The sequence below is a fragment of the Nelumbo nucifera genome, chromosome 1 (assembly GCF_055504915.1).
Source record: "Nelumbo nucifera cultivar China Antique chromosome 1, China Antique-T2T, whole genome shotgun sequence".
Taxonomy (NCBI): domain Eukaryota; kingdom Viridiplantae; phylum Streptophyta; class Magnoliopsida; order Proteales; family Nelumbonaceae; genus Nelumbo; species Nelumbo nucifera.
Window position 1 is genome coordinate 21,231,576 of NC_142649.1, and position 18,802 is coordinate 21,250,377.

Below are 18,802 nucleotides of genomic sequence, written 5' to 3' on the forward strand. Positions count from 1 at the left end.
GTTTCTGCAAGCACAACTGCCAGAGAAGATTGAAAGCACAAGCCGCCGCTAGGGTTTCTGTAAGTGCAGCCGCCAGAGATAACTAAGACCAGCCGCCGCTAGGGTTTTTTTTTTTTCTTTTTGATACAAAAGTAGCCACGTCCAATCCTCTTTAGAAAGGCTGATGCTAGGATCGTAGGTCTTCTCCAGCCCAGAAATTCCGCTCTGATACCATGTTGTTGCTTGTGGTGATTGAGAGAGAGAGAGAGAGAGAGAGAGAAAGAGAGGTACGAATGATAGAAAGAAAAGCAAACTCAATACTGGCAGCCGCCAATCTTCTATTTATATTAATCTTTATAAAAAAGACAAAATTACAAGTATGCCCCTGGCGGCATATCCTAGGATAAGAACAATAAGAAAAAAAAAAGAAAGAAAGGACTAGTAGCTCAAAACTGTCCCACTAACATCAGTTACAAGGATCACTTAAGCCTTACAACATTTATGTTTTATGTTCTTGAAGGCAACGGCAAGGTTATATCAAAAAAAGAGGATTATTTAAACAGAAAGACTATATTAAGCTAATTGGAATTGATAATTAATCAAATCCAACTTATACACTTTACTGTAATCCGTAATTTACTTTTTTTTGTAAATTTATATTTTTGTTCCCATGCTAGTTTGTTGAACGGGCTAAACAAAATGTAAGAAAATATATGGTCACCAATAGCTTAACAGTTTGTTGGAATAAATTATACATATTAGTGGATGTAGCAAGTGTTCATTCAGTAAGAGTTAACAAATAAATCCTTCCAATAGCTTAACAGTTTCATCTGGCATTCTCTTACTCATGCTAGAAGACAAGTGCATGAGCATGGTAACATTATGGCCCCATATTAGCTTGCTGATACGCTAAAATTTATATGATTTATTTTTGAATCAGGATATATTTATTGTTGAAATTGCATGCTTTCTACTTCTGTAATGAGGAATTTCTCTGGCTGTGATCATACCCAACAACTTGAGCAACCATGGCACATCCTCTCATACTGAAAGAAGATATCTAGGTGATGCGGACCATGAAGAAGGAAAGAAGAGAAACAGGGTCAGGTTTAAGAGTTGTGAAGTTTACAGACAAATTTGGGTTTTCTCCATGGGCCCTTGAGGCTCCCAAGGGAGGAACTGAAGTAGGCAATCCCTAGAGGAGGTTCTTGTGGTAACAATGGAACATAATGTTTCTAAACTAATGTAGCTGAAATCTATTTTCAAAGTGTAAAATATTCCTATTGATGGTCCTATGAAGCCCCTATTATGATAACTAGGCAGCAATTAATATTGCACATAATCCAGTGCAGCATGATAGGACTAACAAAATGAAGTTAATCATCATTTCATCCAAGAGAAGGTTAAAATGAGAGAAGTTATCTTACCTTTTGTCAAATCTGAAAATCAATTAGTTGAAGTATTTACAAAAAGTGTTGTCAAGTCCAATTTAGTTGATACTTTGAGCAAGTTGATCATGAGTAACATCTTTTCTCAACTTGAAAGGGAGTATTGTTAAGAAACTTATATTGGAGAGGGATATTTGTGTCTATTCAATATTTCATTATACAATTAATATTAATGGACCAAAGAACCTAATTCCATTGGCTCCGACCGTTTCTTCTTTTCTTGTTGACCAACTAGAACTAAGTGATATATCCTTCTACTAACCACCATTCATCATCAACAATTCCCAAAGTCTTATCCCAACTTGTTTGGCCTCAACAACATGAACCATATTTTGCCATTACATGCTCTCTTCAGCCATTTTTTCCAATTAATGCCTAAATTCCAAATCTTTTGTTTACTAACTCAAATTGACATCTCCCATCACCTTCTACATATCCTTTTAAAGCCTTCAAGCCTTCAACTCTGTTCTGCACAAAGAATTAATAGAAAGAAGAGAGGAGAGAAGAGAACCAAAGAGGAAGAAGAGAGATTTAGAAGCAAAAAAAACCATCAGACCAGTGTCCCATGTGTTATTTAACTTCAGTGGCATAAACAAAAGGGAAATTACAGAAACCCCTTATAGCACACTCTATCTTAAGTAACATATAAAAAGTCAACATCCCCCTGAAGTTGGGCTATGTATATCAACCATGCCCAACTTGTCACATAGTTCATTGTGCCACAAGTAGGGAAGATCCTTTGTGAGAACATGATCAAGTTGTTGCTTTGAACTGACATAAGGAGCAAGAAGAAAATCAGTCCAACAATATCTTGATTGTATAACAAGAAAAAAAAAAAAAGAAGGAAGAAGAAGGTGTGGGGGGATTGTCATGTTAATGGTTCCAGCTCATTCATCTTAGCAAAGAAGTTGAAGGCAGCTAAGGAGAAAACCAAATTATGGAACTTGGAGAATAGTTTGGCTTTGGAGACAGAAAAAGGGCATGTTTGAGTGTAATTGATGAAATTGATAGAGCTGAAGAAGTTGGTCCCTTAACCCAAGATCAAAGAGAGAAAAGGTGCCAGGTCAAATCAACCTTTGACAGGCTAGTTTCTTTCATAAGATGGAGACAAAGAGCCAAAACAACTTGGTTGAAAGTGGGGGATAAAAACACTAGTTTCTTTCATAAGATGGCAAAAGCCCGTAACAGAGTTAAAGAAATTAGTAAGTTGGAGTGGGAGGGAATGATGGGAGTGTTAGTTGCTGAAATCAAACTTATTGCTTCTTTTTATAAGCAGCTCTATGAAGAACCTTGGGCTAATAGACCCCTTCATCTCCATACCCCCTTTAAAAGACTCACTGAAGATCAGAAAGCTCTTCTTGAAATTCCTTTCACCGAGGAGAAAGTTAAGGAGGTGATCATTCATTTGGAAAATTTGAAATCTCCCGGACCAGATCAGTGGGCAAATCTGTTTTACTTAAAATGTTGGGACTTTATAAAGAAGGATATCATGAAGGCTTTCCAGTCCTTTACAGTAGTGCCTCTCTTCAAAGAAGCCTAAACTCCACTTTTATTACTCTCATCCCTAAAATAGTTGAGCCTGTTAACATAAAGGATGTCAGACCTATTAGCCTCCTCAGCAGCTTCTATAAAATTCTGGCAAAAGTTTTGGCAGAGAGGTTGAAAAGGGTCTTGCCTTCTATTATTTCTGAGAATCAAGGTGCCTTTGATCCTGGGAGGCAGATGTTGGACAGTGTCTTGATAGCAAATGAGCTAATTAACTCCAGAAAGAGGGATGGTAGGCCAGGTTTGGTTTGTAAGTTGGATACTGAGAAAGCTTATGACCACGTGAACTGGAGATGTCTGGACTTTGTCCTTGGAAAAATGAATTTTGGCCGTAAATGGAGGAACTGGATGAAAGTGTGTGTGCCTTCTCCTAAATTTTCAGTCTTAATCAATGGGCAAGTGTTGGAGTTTTTTGAGAGTTCTAGGGGGATCAGGCAAGGGGACCCTCTCTCCCCCTTGCTTTTCATCTACCTTATGGAGGTCTTTACTCAGTTCAGTAAGCTGGCTGTGGAAGGAGGCCTGTGAGATGGTTTTGAGATCTCTCCAGGAGGGGAGAAGGTTCATCTTCTCCAATTTGCAGACGACACTTCATGTTTTATTGATTCCTCGGCTGAGCTGTTTGATTCTATGTTGGGCATTCTTTGCTGGTTTGAGGTTGTGATTAGGCTCAAAGTTAACCTTGGTAAGAGTGTGATTTTTCCCATTGGCCATGTGGAGAATCTGGAGGAGTTAGCTGAGATTATGGCTTGCCAGGTAAATTTTTGGGTCTCCCTCTGGGTGCTAAATGCACTTCCTCTTCTGTCTGGGATCCTTTGATTGAGAGAATGAAGAAGAAGCTGGCTTCCTGGAAGGCCAAATACCTCTCTGCAACGGGTAGAGTGGCTCTTTTAAAGAGTACCCTTTCTAACCTCCCAACCTATTTTCTCTCATTCTTTCCCATCCCCTCCAAGATTTCTAAGAAATTAGAATCCCTCCAAAGGAACTTCTTGTGGAGGGGTTGTAAAGAAGAAAAGAAAATTCATTTAGTAAATTGGGATCAGGTCTGTTTGCCTGTTAAAGAAGGTGGGCTGGGAGTGAGAAAACTAAAGATTTTCAATTTTACCCTCTTTAGCAAGTGGATTTGGAGATTTGGTTCTGAAAGGGATGCATGGTAGAGATCTCTGGTTGCTGCCAAGTATGGGGCAGACTGGGGTAACTGGAGATCTTTGGACCCCCTTCATTCGTGGGGCTGCTCCTTGTGGAAAGGCATTATGAACATTTTCCCTGCTTTTTCAAAAGGTCTGGAATATAAGGTGGGAGATGGAAGGAGGCTGAAATTCTGGAAGGACCCCTGGTGTTCAAACTCCCCCTTGGCTGAGCTCTTCCCTAATCTCAGCCTTTGTGCCTCCTCTCCTGATGCTTCAGTCTTTGACTCTTTTGAGTGGGAGAATGGTTGTGCTGCTGTTCGGTGTCCTGTCTTTAGAAGGACCCTCCATGACTGGGAGCTGGAGCAGCTTCTGGAGCTATTACAACTATTGCAGAATCAGCAGGTTTCTATAGATGTGGATGACAAATGGAAGTGGAGATGGAGTGGTGATGTGGTTTTCTCAGTTAAATCTATGGAGGAAAAGCTAAGCCAAGGTGCTATTGTGGGTTTTCCTAGCAAACAGATTTGGGTCTTTACTAGTCCTTCTAAGGCAAGCTTTCTAGTTTGGGTTCTGGCTCTAGACAAATGCCTGTCTAGAGCTAATCTAAGTAAGCAAGGGATTCAGATTCCTGATCAGAACTGTGGTCTATGTGCTTTGGTTCCTGAAACTGGTGATCACCTATGCATTCATTGCCCTCTGTCTGCTAAGTTGTGGGAGCATTTCATCAATTCTGCAGGCATCAGTTGGATTATGCCTCGATCTGTAAAGGAGGTGCTGTGTAGTTGGAAGCTTCCTGGGCTGAGTAAGAAAGGGAAGCTGGTATGGAAAACAATTCCTGCAGTTGTCCTGGTCACTGTCTGGACTGAAAGGAACAGATGTGTTTTCTGCAACAAGGCTAGAGCTCCTGAAGATCTGCTTAAAACTGCTGTCAGTAGACTTGCTTCATGGTTGTAGGTACATAGTGCTCACTCAGACCATCGAAGTACAGAAGACACCAAATTGATATACTCATCGATCACTTGCGATGAGTCCATAACTCATCGATCACTTGCGATAAACTTGTACTCGACAAAAGTAAGAGTAAAGGCCGGCTAGTGAGGACCTGTGACGATGTTTAGACATACGCGGTTCTGCGATAAACCTTGGACATGTGCGGTTTTGTGATAAACTTCAGATGCGTGTAGTTCTGTGATAAACTTTGGTCGTGCGCAATTTTGCAATGAACCCGAGACCATTACAAAACCACAGATCATTGTGAGTCGGAATTAAAATGTCGACCACACGTGCAACTTAAATCCATGTGCGTGATAACACGCCACATAGGTTTAGTAAAACACACCTGTTGGATGATGATGTTACTAATGCCACGTCGGTTAAGTAGGTCACGAAAAAAAGTAGCACACATGTATTGTGAGAATCCTCGGATGAAAGGAAAGTCAGTCCTTGAAAAGATCTCATAAGACACGTGGCGAAACCCTAGCAGTGCTCCTTAATGACCGACAACCAATCTAATATTCCCTTTCCTAATGGGAATCAAATTCTTTCAACGCCTTCCTTTTAGGATCTCGGGATCCCTTCTTATAAATGAGAGCCTATCCCATGACGAAGGCATCATTGGAATCATCCGGTCCTTCTACCCTGCTCCCTTATCATTCCCATTCACCCTAAATCTCCGAACCCTAAACCAATGCCCGGTCTTCCTTCATCCTTCAAGGAGACCCCCAAATGTAGCCACACCACCTCACTTACACTGGTTATCTGTAATTTCAGAATTTAAAAATCAGAATGTCTTTCAGCTCCTTGAATCCCACTCTATTTGGGCTTTGTAATGTGATCATTCTCCTAGTGTTTTTCCACTAGGTTGCTGTTGTACCGTAGCTTCTCTTATCAATAAAATTTTACTTTACCTTCTCAAAAAAAAGAAGGTGGAAGAGAAGAGAACTAAATCGTATCTCCCTCACTCCCTTAATCATTATATATATGCTGAAATAAAGTAAAAGGGAACTTACATGGGTGCCCCTAGTTAGGGGGCTGACCCAAAACCATAAGAAATAAAAAAAGTTTAGGCCCTGTTTGGCATCACTCCCCGGGAGTGACTCTGTCATTCCTGGTGATTCATAGGAAGAGAATCACGTTTGGTGCAACCCAGTTGCCTGATTCTCATTTGAAACAGGATGAAAAAATCCCTCCCAACACGCGATTCCACGGAGTGAAAAAATTTCACTTCACAGATGCGATTCTGGCACCAACCCAATTCTCACTACGTCGTACTTAAAATAACTAACGTGAAAGCAGGGGTATTACAGTAAAACCGCACAAAAAACAGGGCCTAGCTCAATTAAACCCTCCCTCATTCATAGTTTTCCCTTCTTCTCACTTCCTTAACATTTCACCCAATGGCAATGGTAATATGACCTTGACACCGTGGTGGTCAATCTCTCTGTGGGTACGCTTTTTCTCTCCTTTGTTTTTCTTTTCATTCTCCCATCTAGCCATGTTAGTATCCAAACACTATTCTCATGTTTTATTTGTGATTTCGAATCATTTAATGGGCTGTTAGTTATTCCTTTTTTTGGATTTTTATCTGAAAACAGAAAAAAAAAAAATACAATTTCTGGTTATTTGGTTACCGCGGTTCAATGAGAAATTGATGGAGTTCTCACTTACATGCTAGACTCCTCTTTTTCTTGAACCATTGGTAGTTGTCGCACAGGTTGAAAGAATCCAATGTCCCTCGTATTTGTCGCACAGATTGAAAAATTGGTGAATATGAGTTATTTGTCTCTAAGGGGATTGATTGTTTATGCTGGAATATGTGTTGGATTATTTTGTTTTGCATAATGCCTTCCTCGGTGGACATTTGCTGGAGGAAGTATATATTACTACTCCCTCATGGTTTTGCTACTCATAGGATTAAAGATATAAGCTTAAGAAATCTATCTATTCTGTAGATAATATTGTAGAGGGTGGGAGACAGTAGCTTTATCTTCAGTTTCAAAATTGGCTTTTTAATATATTCTGTAGTAATTGACTTTTTAATATATTATTAGGAGAATAGCTGAGGTTAAGGCCAATGAGAGGAGAAAGGATCTAGAAGAGATTTTTTATGCACTAATCGTTCAGAATTCATGGATGTGAATGTATCTTTGATACCTACAATACTGTCATCCGATCCTTCTGGCCAAGTAAACACATGGCCAGATCAGGAGAAGAAGCTTGAGCAGCTCCACTCCCTAGAAGACTATGAGATGATCCAAAATCATCTGGCTCTTATACTGGAGCAGAGTAGCAGATTCTAGCACTATTGCACAAATAAGCAAGACTTCAAACCATGAGAGGAGAAAGGATCTAGAAGAGATTTTATATGCACTAATTGTTCAGAATTTATGGATGCAAATGTATCTTTGATACCTACAATACTGTCATCCGATCCTTCTGGCCAAGTAGACACATGGCCAGATCAGGAGAAGAAGCATGAGCAGCTCCACTCCCTAGAAGCCTATGAGGTGATCCAAAATCATCTGGCTCTTATACTGGGGAGCAGAGTAGCAGATTCTAGCACTATTGCACAGATAAACAAGACTTCAAACCTCTGTGATGTCCCTTCGTGCAAATACAATGCAGAGGTATGCAACAATAAGATCCAAGGAGGGTGTTAGTATCATTGAGAAGCACAAAGAGGCATTGCTTGGAAGGCCTGAAATTGTGATCGCACCTCAGGGGACTGTTGATTCTTCCAAAGATGAACAAATCAGAATAAGCTTTGGGGGATTGGAAAGGCTTGTTTTGGAGGCAGTGACTTTTGGGTCTTTCCTCTGGGATGTTCAGAGCTATGTGGATTCAAGGTACCACTTCGTAGCAAATTGATATCTGCCATGCTTGCCAGCAAAGACCAAACAACCAATCAAATGTAAATTTAAACTGCAGTGTCATCAATCTTAATAATTTTCTAATGGAAGGAATTTATAAAGTTCAAACTTGAGATAATGTATTTATTATATGTTAAATTTTATGACTTCTAGTATTTTAAATTAAGAATATTCTTTCTATGCTCTACTGTATATTTTGATTACTTGTTTGTTTAGCATATTTCCTGAGCAACTCCTAGGCTATTGAGGGACTAAATTTGGCACAGAAAAGCCCATAAACAAGTTCTCACTTCCATTTTCAAAATATTTGTCGGTCTTTCCTTTTATAACAAAAGACTTGGGACAAGGGAGTTTCAATCAAACCCCATCATAAAAGATGAGACCTCCCCTACACACTTTCTGCCCAAAACCAGGAGTCAACCATGTTGCTTGTCATACAAAAGAGCAATAAATAAATATATGCCACACAAAGACACTGAGTGACCAACCCTAAATTAGAGAAGGGTTAAAGAAGATTATACAAGGTTGATACCTTCCAACATCCTCAGTCTTCTTTCCCACTCTTCCTTTTGGAGCTACTGACATTTGTTAAGAATTCCAATAAAACCCTAAATTAGATTAATCATTAAGAACACAAAAGGAGCTGACATTAAAAAAGAAACTCCCATGGAATAAGTTTGGAGAATTCTAGTGGAGTTATGATTTTATGTGCTTTTCATTTGGAGAATTTATCTGAGGAAACAGGGTGATGCCAAATGTGATTATGATTCTGAGAAACAAGAATTAGATGACTATGCCAAACACATCTTGCGAATTCTCTAGATGAGAATTCTCAGAATCCATTCTTTCCTACTAGAGAATTGATGCCAAACGGGGCCTTAAGGCCCATAGAGCTAGCCCACCACAGCAGAAATAAATAAGGAAAATAACTAAACAAACTAAGGCACATTCAGCCCAATCTCTCTACACTCCCCCTCAAGCTAAGCATAGATGTCAATCATGCCCAACTTTCTTACATAGTGTTGGAGCTTCGCCTTAGGTATTCCCTTGATCAAGATATTTGTTAGTTGTTCCTTTGAAGAGATGAAAGGGAGACACACTTCCCCTAAGGCCACTCCCTCTCATATGAAATGTTTGTCTACCTCAATGTGTTTGGTTCTGTCATGCTAAACCGGGTTATGAGTAATGTTGATGGCAACCTGATTATCACAATACAACATCAACGGCCTATCATAATCAATTCCCATCTCTTCTAGGAGAGGTCTAAGCCACAACAACTCCAACACCCCATGGGCCATAGCCCTATACTTTGCTTCAGCTGAAGATCGAGCAACAACAGACTATTTCTTACTCTTCCAACAGACAATATTTCCAGCCACTATGGCACAATAACCTGATGTGCATCATCTATCATCTATACTACCTGCCCAGTCAGCATCAGTATATGCCTCTAACTTCATATGATCATGCTTAGCAAAGAGTATACTTTTCCCGGAAGTTCCCTTAAGATAACATAACACCCTTTCTACAACAGCCATATGTATGTCTCCAGGAGGATGCATAAATTGGATAATCACACTGAGGGCATAAGAAATGTATGGTTGTGTCATACACAGGTCTAGAAGCTTCCCCAATAATCTTTGAAACACTCACCTATCGGTCAAGTGCTCTCCATCATCAACCATGAACTTATGATTTACATAAATAGGAGTGGAAACAGACTTGGCACCTAGTTTCCTAGTTTTAGTAAGAAGATCCAGCACATACTTTATTTGGGAGATAAAAAGCCCCTCTTTAGATCTAACAACTTCAACACCCAAGAAATACTGCAGCTCTCCCAAATCTTTAATATCAAATTCAGAGTTAAGGAAGCATTTGAAATCATGAATTTCCTGTGCATCACTACATGTTACAACAATGTCATCCACATATACAATGAGGAAGGTGACATGAGAAGCTTTCCTCTTCACAAAAAGAGTATGGTCTGATTGTGTCTGCGCATAACCAAATTGAATAAGTGCAGCCCAGAATCTATCAAACAAAGCATATGGAAACTTCTTAAGTCCATAAAGAGATTTCTTTAACTTACACACCTTACCTTGCATTTCCTTACCATACATTCCAGGGGGAAGGGACATATATAACTCTTTGGTCATGTCACCATTCAAGAAGGCATTTTTTACATCAAACTGATAAAGAGGCCAATCAACTCATTGCTAAAGACAACAGAACCCTCACAGATATCATCTTAGCCACCGAAGAAAAGGTCATCTTCATATAATCAAAACCATAAACATGAGTATACCTCTTGGCAACAATGTGGGCTTTATATCTCTTAATTTGTCCATCAGCATGATACTTTTTTTTTTGATGAATGAAATTAGTTTTATTAAATCATATATCAATAATACAATCAGCCTAGGAGGAGGCACGAGATGTTACCCCCCTAGGACTGAACCATATACACCAAAACTGCCCAGGCCTGAGACACAATTACAAAGTAGCCCCAAAAAGATCTCCCCTTGACACCCCTTGCTTGGCCAAAGAATCAGCCATTGCATTTGCTGATCTTCTGACCCACTGAAACCTAGCAGTCATATTCCTTGTCATCCATTTAACTTTCTTTAGCAAATCCCTGTAGCCCCAACAACCAACAAGCTCCTTCCTAGCAAGTAAGTCTACAATATTCCAAGTATTGTTCTTACAAAATGCGTCTATCTCAGTTCTCATAGCACTCCTCCATTCTGGCTATAACAAGGCTTCTAAAACATTCTTAGGAACATGTTGGGCTAAAATAGAAGCTAAAAAGGAATAGTAGGAAGGGGACAACAAACTATAAGAGAGGTGTTTTGAAATGCAATGAGTAGTACATTTCCGTTTACCTTTTCTTACAACAATGGGTAGGTCAATGTTTGGGAATGAAGGTACTAGTGATGCTTTTATAGGACTTGCCCTCTCTTCAGTGACTGGAAGTGTTGGAGGCTCACCTGGAGATGGAGGAACAAACTGTCTATGCATAAGCCTTTGTCGTTGGTACTACCTCTGAAGAATAGGTGGAGTAATGAACATAAGAGAACTAGGAGGAGGTCGACGAGGTGCAGGAATGGGGGAGCCAGAAGAGCCAACGGAAGCCAAAGGAGTTGAAGAAGGATTAGCACAAGAGTCAATTTTTCAGTGCATAAACCTTGTAGTTGTATCTTAATAAGAATATAAGTAATGACCAGTTAGATTCTATTGCTAGGGTTCACCACTCTTTTTAAGGATGTGGGTAATATGCAAATTGGGATCTTTGGACCTTTAATGCCACACCATGAGTAAGTTTATTCTTCTTTCCTCCCATCTCTAACCTTGTCTTTTATATGAATCTAGGTCACATTGCTTAAACTCCATTATGTAATATAAATATATAAAATCAATTCTTTTATCCATGAAATTCCAAACTCCATCAGCTAAAGCCCCTTAACTAGTAGCATCATGTAAATGCACAAAAAAAACATATCAAATAAAATTATTATCAACTAAAGAATTTTATTAAACCATAAACAAAGTGAACTCTATGAAACTTCTCCATGCATCCATAAAAGGTATATGCTCAAGGAGATGTTTGCATTTATTGAAGCAGGGGCATGTGGGGCCCACATGTAACCCCACTAGCAGTTGGGTTCCTAGAGGGTTGTTAGTTATTCATCTTTGTTTTCTTATTTTTCCTGAGTTATGTATCTTATATGGACTTTATAGCTGTTTGTTAGTGTCTTGCTCTTTTATTTTTAAGTTGAGTCATGTGACTGTCATGTGAGTCACTTAAGTTGGGGTATTTTTGTCAAACTGTTTTTTTCTTATAAGTAAAAATTCATAAATGCTATGTTTGGTTTGAAGGAAAACATAGGGAAAGGAAGGGAAAGGTAAGGAAACCTATACAAAGTTTATATAGGTTTCCCTGCCTTTCCCTACTTTTTCCTTCAAACCAAACATAGGGTAAGATTTCATTGAAATCAGTAAGGATAAGCAATTGTTAGAAGCTTCATAGAGGATGGTGCGAGGTGCAGCTTCACTCTTAAAGAAAAAACAGCAGAAGAATTACAATTGAACCCAACACAACTGATCCCTAATTACCCCTTGCTTAGCTAAAGAATCAGCCAAAGCATTAGCCTCCCTCCCCACTCCTTGTATAATCAAGCCCATCTGTTGTATTAACCATTTGAACTTCTTCATTTCATCTCTATAACTGTGTGTTAGGGCGTCACTTTGCTTGGAGGCAGCTATAAAGGATCTTTTTGCTGTTTCCAAACCCTAAAGACTTATACTATCCACTGTAGTGGTGATTTCAGCCCTAAAAGTGGGTTGTTCTTCATTCCAACTTCAAGTGTATTGTTCCACTTCAAGATTTAACACATCTTGTTGCTGTTTTCTACTGGTTTTGTACTTTTTGTTGCATCATTTATGTTCACCAATAATAGATGTTAAATAACTTTAAAGAACCATGACAAAAAAGAAAACAAAATGGGATGGCATAGCTATAGGAAAGAGATCCTTTAGTTGCAAATTTAACCTCCTAATTGGTGCTGAGAATATAAGTTTACCTGCAAGGACCACACGTGGAGTGTTTTATCATAAGAGGAGCTAAACAAGAAACCCCCTACAAAAAGAAAGAAGTAAAGATAAATTCAAAATGCAACATATGAGAAATATTATCTAAAACATTAGGATCTTATACTATACCTAAAAAAGAATAAGAGAAGACAGAAGAAAGACAAAAAGCAACAAGCTTACAATCACTTTGGAAAGCATAAGCTGACATCATTCTAATTAATAAACTTTAAGTGCAGACTTTATGTATTATGAATATAGTCAAGAGCTTGAATGAGATGCCATTTTGCATTCCTTTTTCTTTCCAATGACTTTATTGTTTTATTATCACGAATTAAACTACAGTTGATAATACAAGTTAAGAGGTCAGCTTAGAGAGGCATGTCAAGGCAGCAAACACAAACCCACACAAGTCAAGAAAAACACATAACCACTTTTCCACATTCCTATAGATTTACATGAGCAGGAAATCCATGTGAATGGGATATTCAATATGGAGGTCATGATCCTTCAAAAGGAAATAGTTTGTCTACAAAGACAACTCTATCCTAGAAGTTAAGTTGATATGACAGTTTGCCTCGCATAGAATCTGTACCTCCAATGACTAATCTCGAGATGCAATCAAGGTGACCCTTCAGATTGATGGATTTTAAAGTACCCATTAACAGATCCTCAACAAGATCTTCATTAATTCTTCCATCCCTAATTTTATTTGCATCAGTTCCACTGCTGTCATCACTTCCCTGCAAGTCATTCCTACTCTGATTTTCTGATCCTTTTACAGTTTCTGGAAACAGATGGCACAAGTCTCCTAGAATCAAGCAATGGACTGTGTACTCCTCCTTGACAATAGCAACCTCCAAACTGACCAGCATATCAATATTGGGTGCAACAAGCAGTTCTCTAATGCATCTCCACACATCAGTAACATGAGGGCGACTCCCTGGATCAAAAGCAAAGCATCTGCAGAGAATCTTCTGCAGTGATGCAAATTTTGTACCCAAATATGTTTCTAAAACAGAGCCCACTTTCTCTGTCCAGCCCTCATACATGTCCAAGTATTCAGTAGAGATTTTCTCCCTCCCTGTTTGAAATAAGTTATAGAAATCTTTGAATAGCTTTTCAGTTAATTTACCCCCCACAAGAAACCTGACCAGGATACAAGCCAAAGACCAACTATCTGAACCATACCCAACTGAATAACCTAAGCTCTCACAGTCTGCATCCATACACCGGCCCTGCAGAAATTCTAGAAGTAGCTCTGGGCTCACAAATTCTTGGACCTTTGATAGATTGGTAAATCTATCTTCTGTTTCCAAATTGTTGGTAACCTGTCTACCAGAAGCAAAGTTTGCAATGCACTTCCACATTCTTCTTCCCATCACCAAAATTTCATTCAGGTCAACGTAGATGCGACCTAAATCATCAAAACTGAAGCAAGAAGGCGCTAAACATCCATTAACTAATCCCTCTGAATGCAAAGCCATCACTGCTTCACATAGATCCATTCCAATCATTAAAAAGCCAGAAAGCTCAGCATCTGTTCTAAAACCTTGCTCCTCCTTATCGGGATCACCACAATCTTCAACAACAAGTCCATGTCTCAACCCATCCAGTTTATTCCAGAAATCTCCATTCAGCCTCTCACAGACCAAAGAAACAGACCCAGTTTTCGAATCCATCCATAACCCATAAACTCTACACACTCGAAACTGCCTCAAGGAGGTCCTCAAGATCAAACCCAATTCAGTTCTTTCCCCATCTTTCAAATTATTCAAAGCTATCATAATTCTAGCAGTATAGCTAAAACTAAACTCAGAAGCACTCGAAGATGAAAAAGCAACACGAAAAAGACTGACATTTTGGTTCTGTCTGAGAAAACAATACCGAAGCGGCGAGGACGACGACGACGAAGAGGAGGCAATTCTTCCTTGAAGTAAGGAACAACAAGGAGCTTCATCTCCTTCTTCACCTCTATCTTCCACCGAAACGGCGTCGAATGGAAGAACCCAATCCTTCCAAGTGGAGTAGAATTCTTCAGACCATGGCAAGCGAGGCAGGAACTCACGAGCACTCCCTCTGTTGGGATTGTCTTGGGTCTTTCTGTGTGATTGTGAAGAATTGGGATCAGGGTTTTGTTGGTCAATGAAGCTGAGGAGGTCGATGTTCTTGGGGAGCGCAGAGGGGCCTTGGGCTTCGGGGAATTTGACGAGCTGGGTACAAGCAGGGCAGCGAATTGTGTTGGGAAACCGTTGAGAGAGCTGCCCTAGGCAGGCCTCGCACGCCGAGTGACCACATGATAGTACGCGAGGGATTGTGCCTCCACTGTTGTAAATTTGCAGACAAACTGGGCACTCCGGAAGCTCCACCTCTCTATGAGGCACCTCCATTTTTCTCCTTTCTCTGCAATCTGTTTAGTGTTTACTTTTATTTCAGTTCAACAAAGACAAGACTATAGATGTTTCGGATGGGCCTGGGCCGGGGAAGATCCAGAAATGAGTCCACCCATTTCTGCAATCTGAATGTGAAGGATTCTTTTCCTGCCAAGGACTGAGCTTTGGTCCTCAAAAGAAGCCAAGAGCCTCAACGGTATGTTGTAACACTCGGCCCAGACCGGACGGTCAGTCTGTGAAAACCGGGAACCAATGGCATTTTTGGGTCCCAGTTACATGATGGTTTTCATGAGTTTGGCTTCAGTCAGGGCAAAGCCCGTTCGAGCAGCCTTTAGTGTCTTGCATTGAGAATATCTCCTTATTTATATCCTTTATTTCATGGAGAGATATTTTCAATACAAGATTGCAAAAGGCTGTTAGAATGGTGTGGGCACAGGTTTACCTTGATGGAAGCCAAACTCGGTTTTCATGGGTTTTTATGGATTAAATGAATTAACCCTTCAGTTAACCGGTAAAATAGGGACACTGTGGAGCATTCTAGCTTTTAGGCTAAGTTTGGGAGTGCTTAGGCTGGGACCACACCAAAAACACTTGACATTTGAGAAATAAACCCAAAATAAATGTTTATTCTGAGAATAAGTGTTTATTCAAGAAGCCTAAAATTCGGGTTCATTTTTAAGTACTTATTCAATAATAAAGTGCTTATTTCTTTTCTAGCCTGTATTAATACTTTTTCATCAAATTCTCATGAGCATTTATTTTTCAAATAAACACTTCCAAATTTGGAAGTTTGAAAAGCAAAAACCCCTTTAAAAAAGCTCCAAGAGGATTTAGTGGAAAATTTACTTTTTTTAATTAATTTTATATAATTTGCACCCAATAAAAATGGAGCCAGATGCCCATTCCATCGACCCAAATGCAAATCAAATACATTTGATTTGGCATGTATTAAAGTAGAACAAGATTAGCTAAGCGATTAGAAAATAAATACAAGAACTAAAAAATCTTTAAAATTATAAGAAAGTGTCCATATTTTATATATTTTTTGCAGCTTTAAAGGACTTAAAAATATATAAATATGGACACTAGTAGAATCAAACAAATTTAATACATGCCAAAAAAAGACCCACCAGATCTAATGGTTCAGCATCTCCCTGAATCAAACAGATGTATAGCAAACAAAGCCAAAAGACCCACTAGTAGAATCAATAATTCCCCATCACAGAAAATAAAATAAGGTAAAATTGGGGAAGATTCAAATTAGGATGAAGATGTAAAGAAGACAGCCCACTTGATCCTGCAAAAGAAACAGAGGCCAGAAAACCCATAAAAGCTACTCTGATTCTAAGTATTATACAATCAATGGAGAACTGCTGACCACTAAAAATAACAAGCAATTGTTGTCCAAGATAAAATTTTAGCTTTATCTGACCTTGTTCCACAAAAAGATAAAATTTCAAGAATTATCCCAAGCGGATCAACATTGGAGAGCAAATCAGCCCTAACACACCAAGGAGATGAAAACCAAACAACTCCTATTGGACACTTAAAAAAGAGATGCAAAGAGATTTCACATGAGTACCACACAAAGCACAAGAAGCAATATTACTACAACCTCTGGCCTGAAATATAGAAATAACAGGAACAAAATTCCTAATCACTCTTCACAAAAACAACTTATATACCTAGGTCTGACTTTCAACTTCCAAATATCTTTAATGAATCTTTCCAAGATAGAATCTAACCGAACCATTTGCCAATCTAAATCGACATACACATTCTTGACATTTAGGACACCATTTTTGGACAGACTCCATCTGAAACAATTGTCCTAAATATATTTCTAAAAATATGAACATTTTGCACATCAGAAGTCCAACCATCACTAAGGATCTGAGAGATAAAATCAATATCCCATTCCTCTAACAAACTAAAAATAGAATCAAATTGAACATTATTAAAGTGTTCATCAACTGGGCCCATGGGAACCATAACAGAGTTATCCACTTGAATCTAGGGAACATTCCAAATATTCACATGAGATCCCAATGAAACCTTATTAAAGTGTTCATCAACTGGACCCATGGGAACCATAACAGAGTTATCCACTTGAATCTAGGGAACATTCCAAATATTCACATGAGATCCCAATGAAACCTTAGAAATCAAAATTGGTTTCAAAACAGAAATAGACTTATAAATAAACTTTCAAATCCGAGAACTGTTATTTTTCAACCTGGTAGGAAAGATACAATGGGGATTTAAGTATTTGCTTCTTAAAAGCTTGACCCATAACCTATTATCCTGGTTCAAAAAAAAACCCAAGCTAGCTTTAACTGAAAAGCACTTTTCATTTCACTAACTTTCCTAATTCCCATACCACCATAAGATTTAGGAGAACAAATTTGATCCTTGTTAGCCCAAGGAAAGCCTTTTGAATTCTTACCAAAGTTCCACTAACACTTTCTTTGAATTTTATTGATCTTCTCATTAAAACTACTCAGAAGAGCTACCACAGACATAACATGATTAGGAATAGATTGAAGAGTAGACTTCAAAAGAACCAACTTACTAGCTTGAGATAAAATTGTCGACTTCCAACCATTCAATTTAGCATGAAATTTATCCAACATATAAGAAAAAGAGGCATTCATATTCTTATTCCAAAGAAGAGGGATACCCAAATACTTTGATGGAGGACCAGCTCACCAACCGACGACAGCTCACGCCTCTCACGTCTAGAGACCTTACATGATCCAACAACCATAGGATAATGGTGACAGCTCCATGCATCGGATAAGCATTAGAGGATGGTGGCTATCGGACGGCGGATATCAAAGGCAGCCTGAGGAAGATTTCGATTGGAGGATGGTGGCTATCGGATGGTAGATATCAAAGGCAACCATAGGATAGTTGTTTTAGTTGTTTTACAAGTTTAACTCTCCTAGTTATTCTACAAGTCTACCAGATGTATTATAAATAACCCTGTTCTGAGTTAATAGAAGACACAAGAATTTTCTTTCGCCATCTTTTCTCTCTCTACCAAGGCATACACCTAGTCTTTACGTAAGGCTTCACGAACGAAGCCGCTCAATCGTCCGGTGCTTGTGTCATCGCCCGGTCGAGTGCGTCACACTGCGTTAGGTAGTATCAGAGCAGGAGTTCGCCTAGTCAGATGGCCAATCAAGACGGTAGCAGTCACAACCAACCCCGTGACAAAGATCAGGGGTTACAAGCTGTTTGGAGAGCAATCGAAGATCAGTTGGCAGAGATCGCTAGACAACTACGAACTTTGTTATGAGAGGATGTTCCAAGGAATAGGGATCACGCATTGCACCAAGCCGAAGGAGATGATGACCACAGTAGGCCAATCATCGATCCTATACCTAGGAACCCTATTCTTGATAATGATAGAGAGACGATGAGCTAGAACTCAGCGCTGCTCTAGTTATTCCCGGTGATGGTAGAACCGGTAGGAATTGGCGAAATCCCAGCAATTTTAATCACCGTCAGAATAATGATGAATTTAAACTCAATGTGGATATTCCTACTTTTAGTGGAGATCTGGATATAGAGGGCCTTCTAGATTGGATCACCGAGGTAGACCGTTTCTTCGAGTACATGGAGATCCCAGAAGAAAGAAGGGTGAAATTAGTAGCGTTTCGACTGAAGGGAGGAGCATCTGTCTGGTGGGAATGAATGATGGAGACTCAGATCAGAGAAGGAAGAGGTCCAGTTCGAACATGGAGGCGTATGAAGCAATTAATAAGAGGTAGGTTTTTACCTCCTGATTATGAGCAGTATATGTTTGAGTCATATCAACGGTGTGCGCAGAGAACAAGAAGCGTGAACGA

General features: G+C 39.2%; 1 protein-coding gene across 3 annotated transcripts in view; it reads right to left on the reverse strand.

Annotated features, from left to right (window-relative positions):
* The window catches only part of LOC104605824 (zinc ion binding protein), a 28,092-nt gene extending 13,076 nt beyond the window's left edge, over nucleotides 1-15,016 (reverse strand). Inside the window, exons 1-2 of one of the 3 annotated variants that reach the window (XM_010270740.3) lie at nucleotides 13,151-14,988; nucleotides 12,549-12,604 (exon numbers count right to left, since the gene is read on the reverse strand). In XM_010270740.3, coding sequence (XP_010269042.1) covers nucleotides 12,549-12,604; nucleotides 13,151-14,945 — 1,851 coding nt within the window. In that variant the 5' untranslated portion in view covers nucleotides 14,946-14,988. Of the gene's footprint in view, nucleotides 1-12,548; nucleotides 12,605-13,150 lie in introns of all 3 variants that reach the window. The other 2 variants (XM_010270739.3, XM_088895692.1) reach the window with 2 other exon arrangements.
* Nucleotides 15,017-18,802: the final 3,786 nt, after the last annotated feature.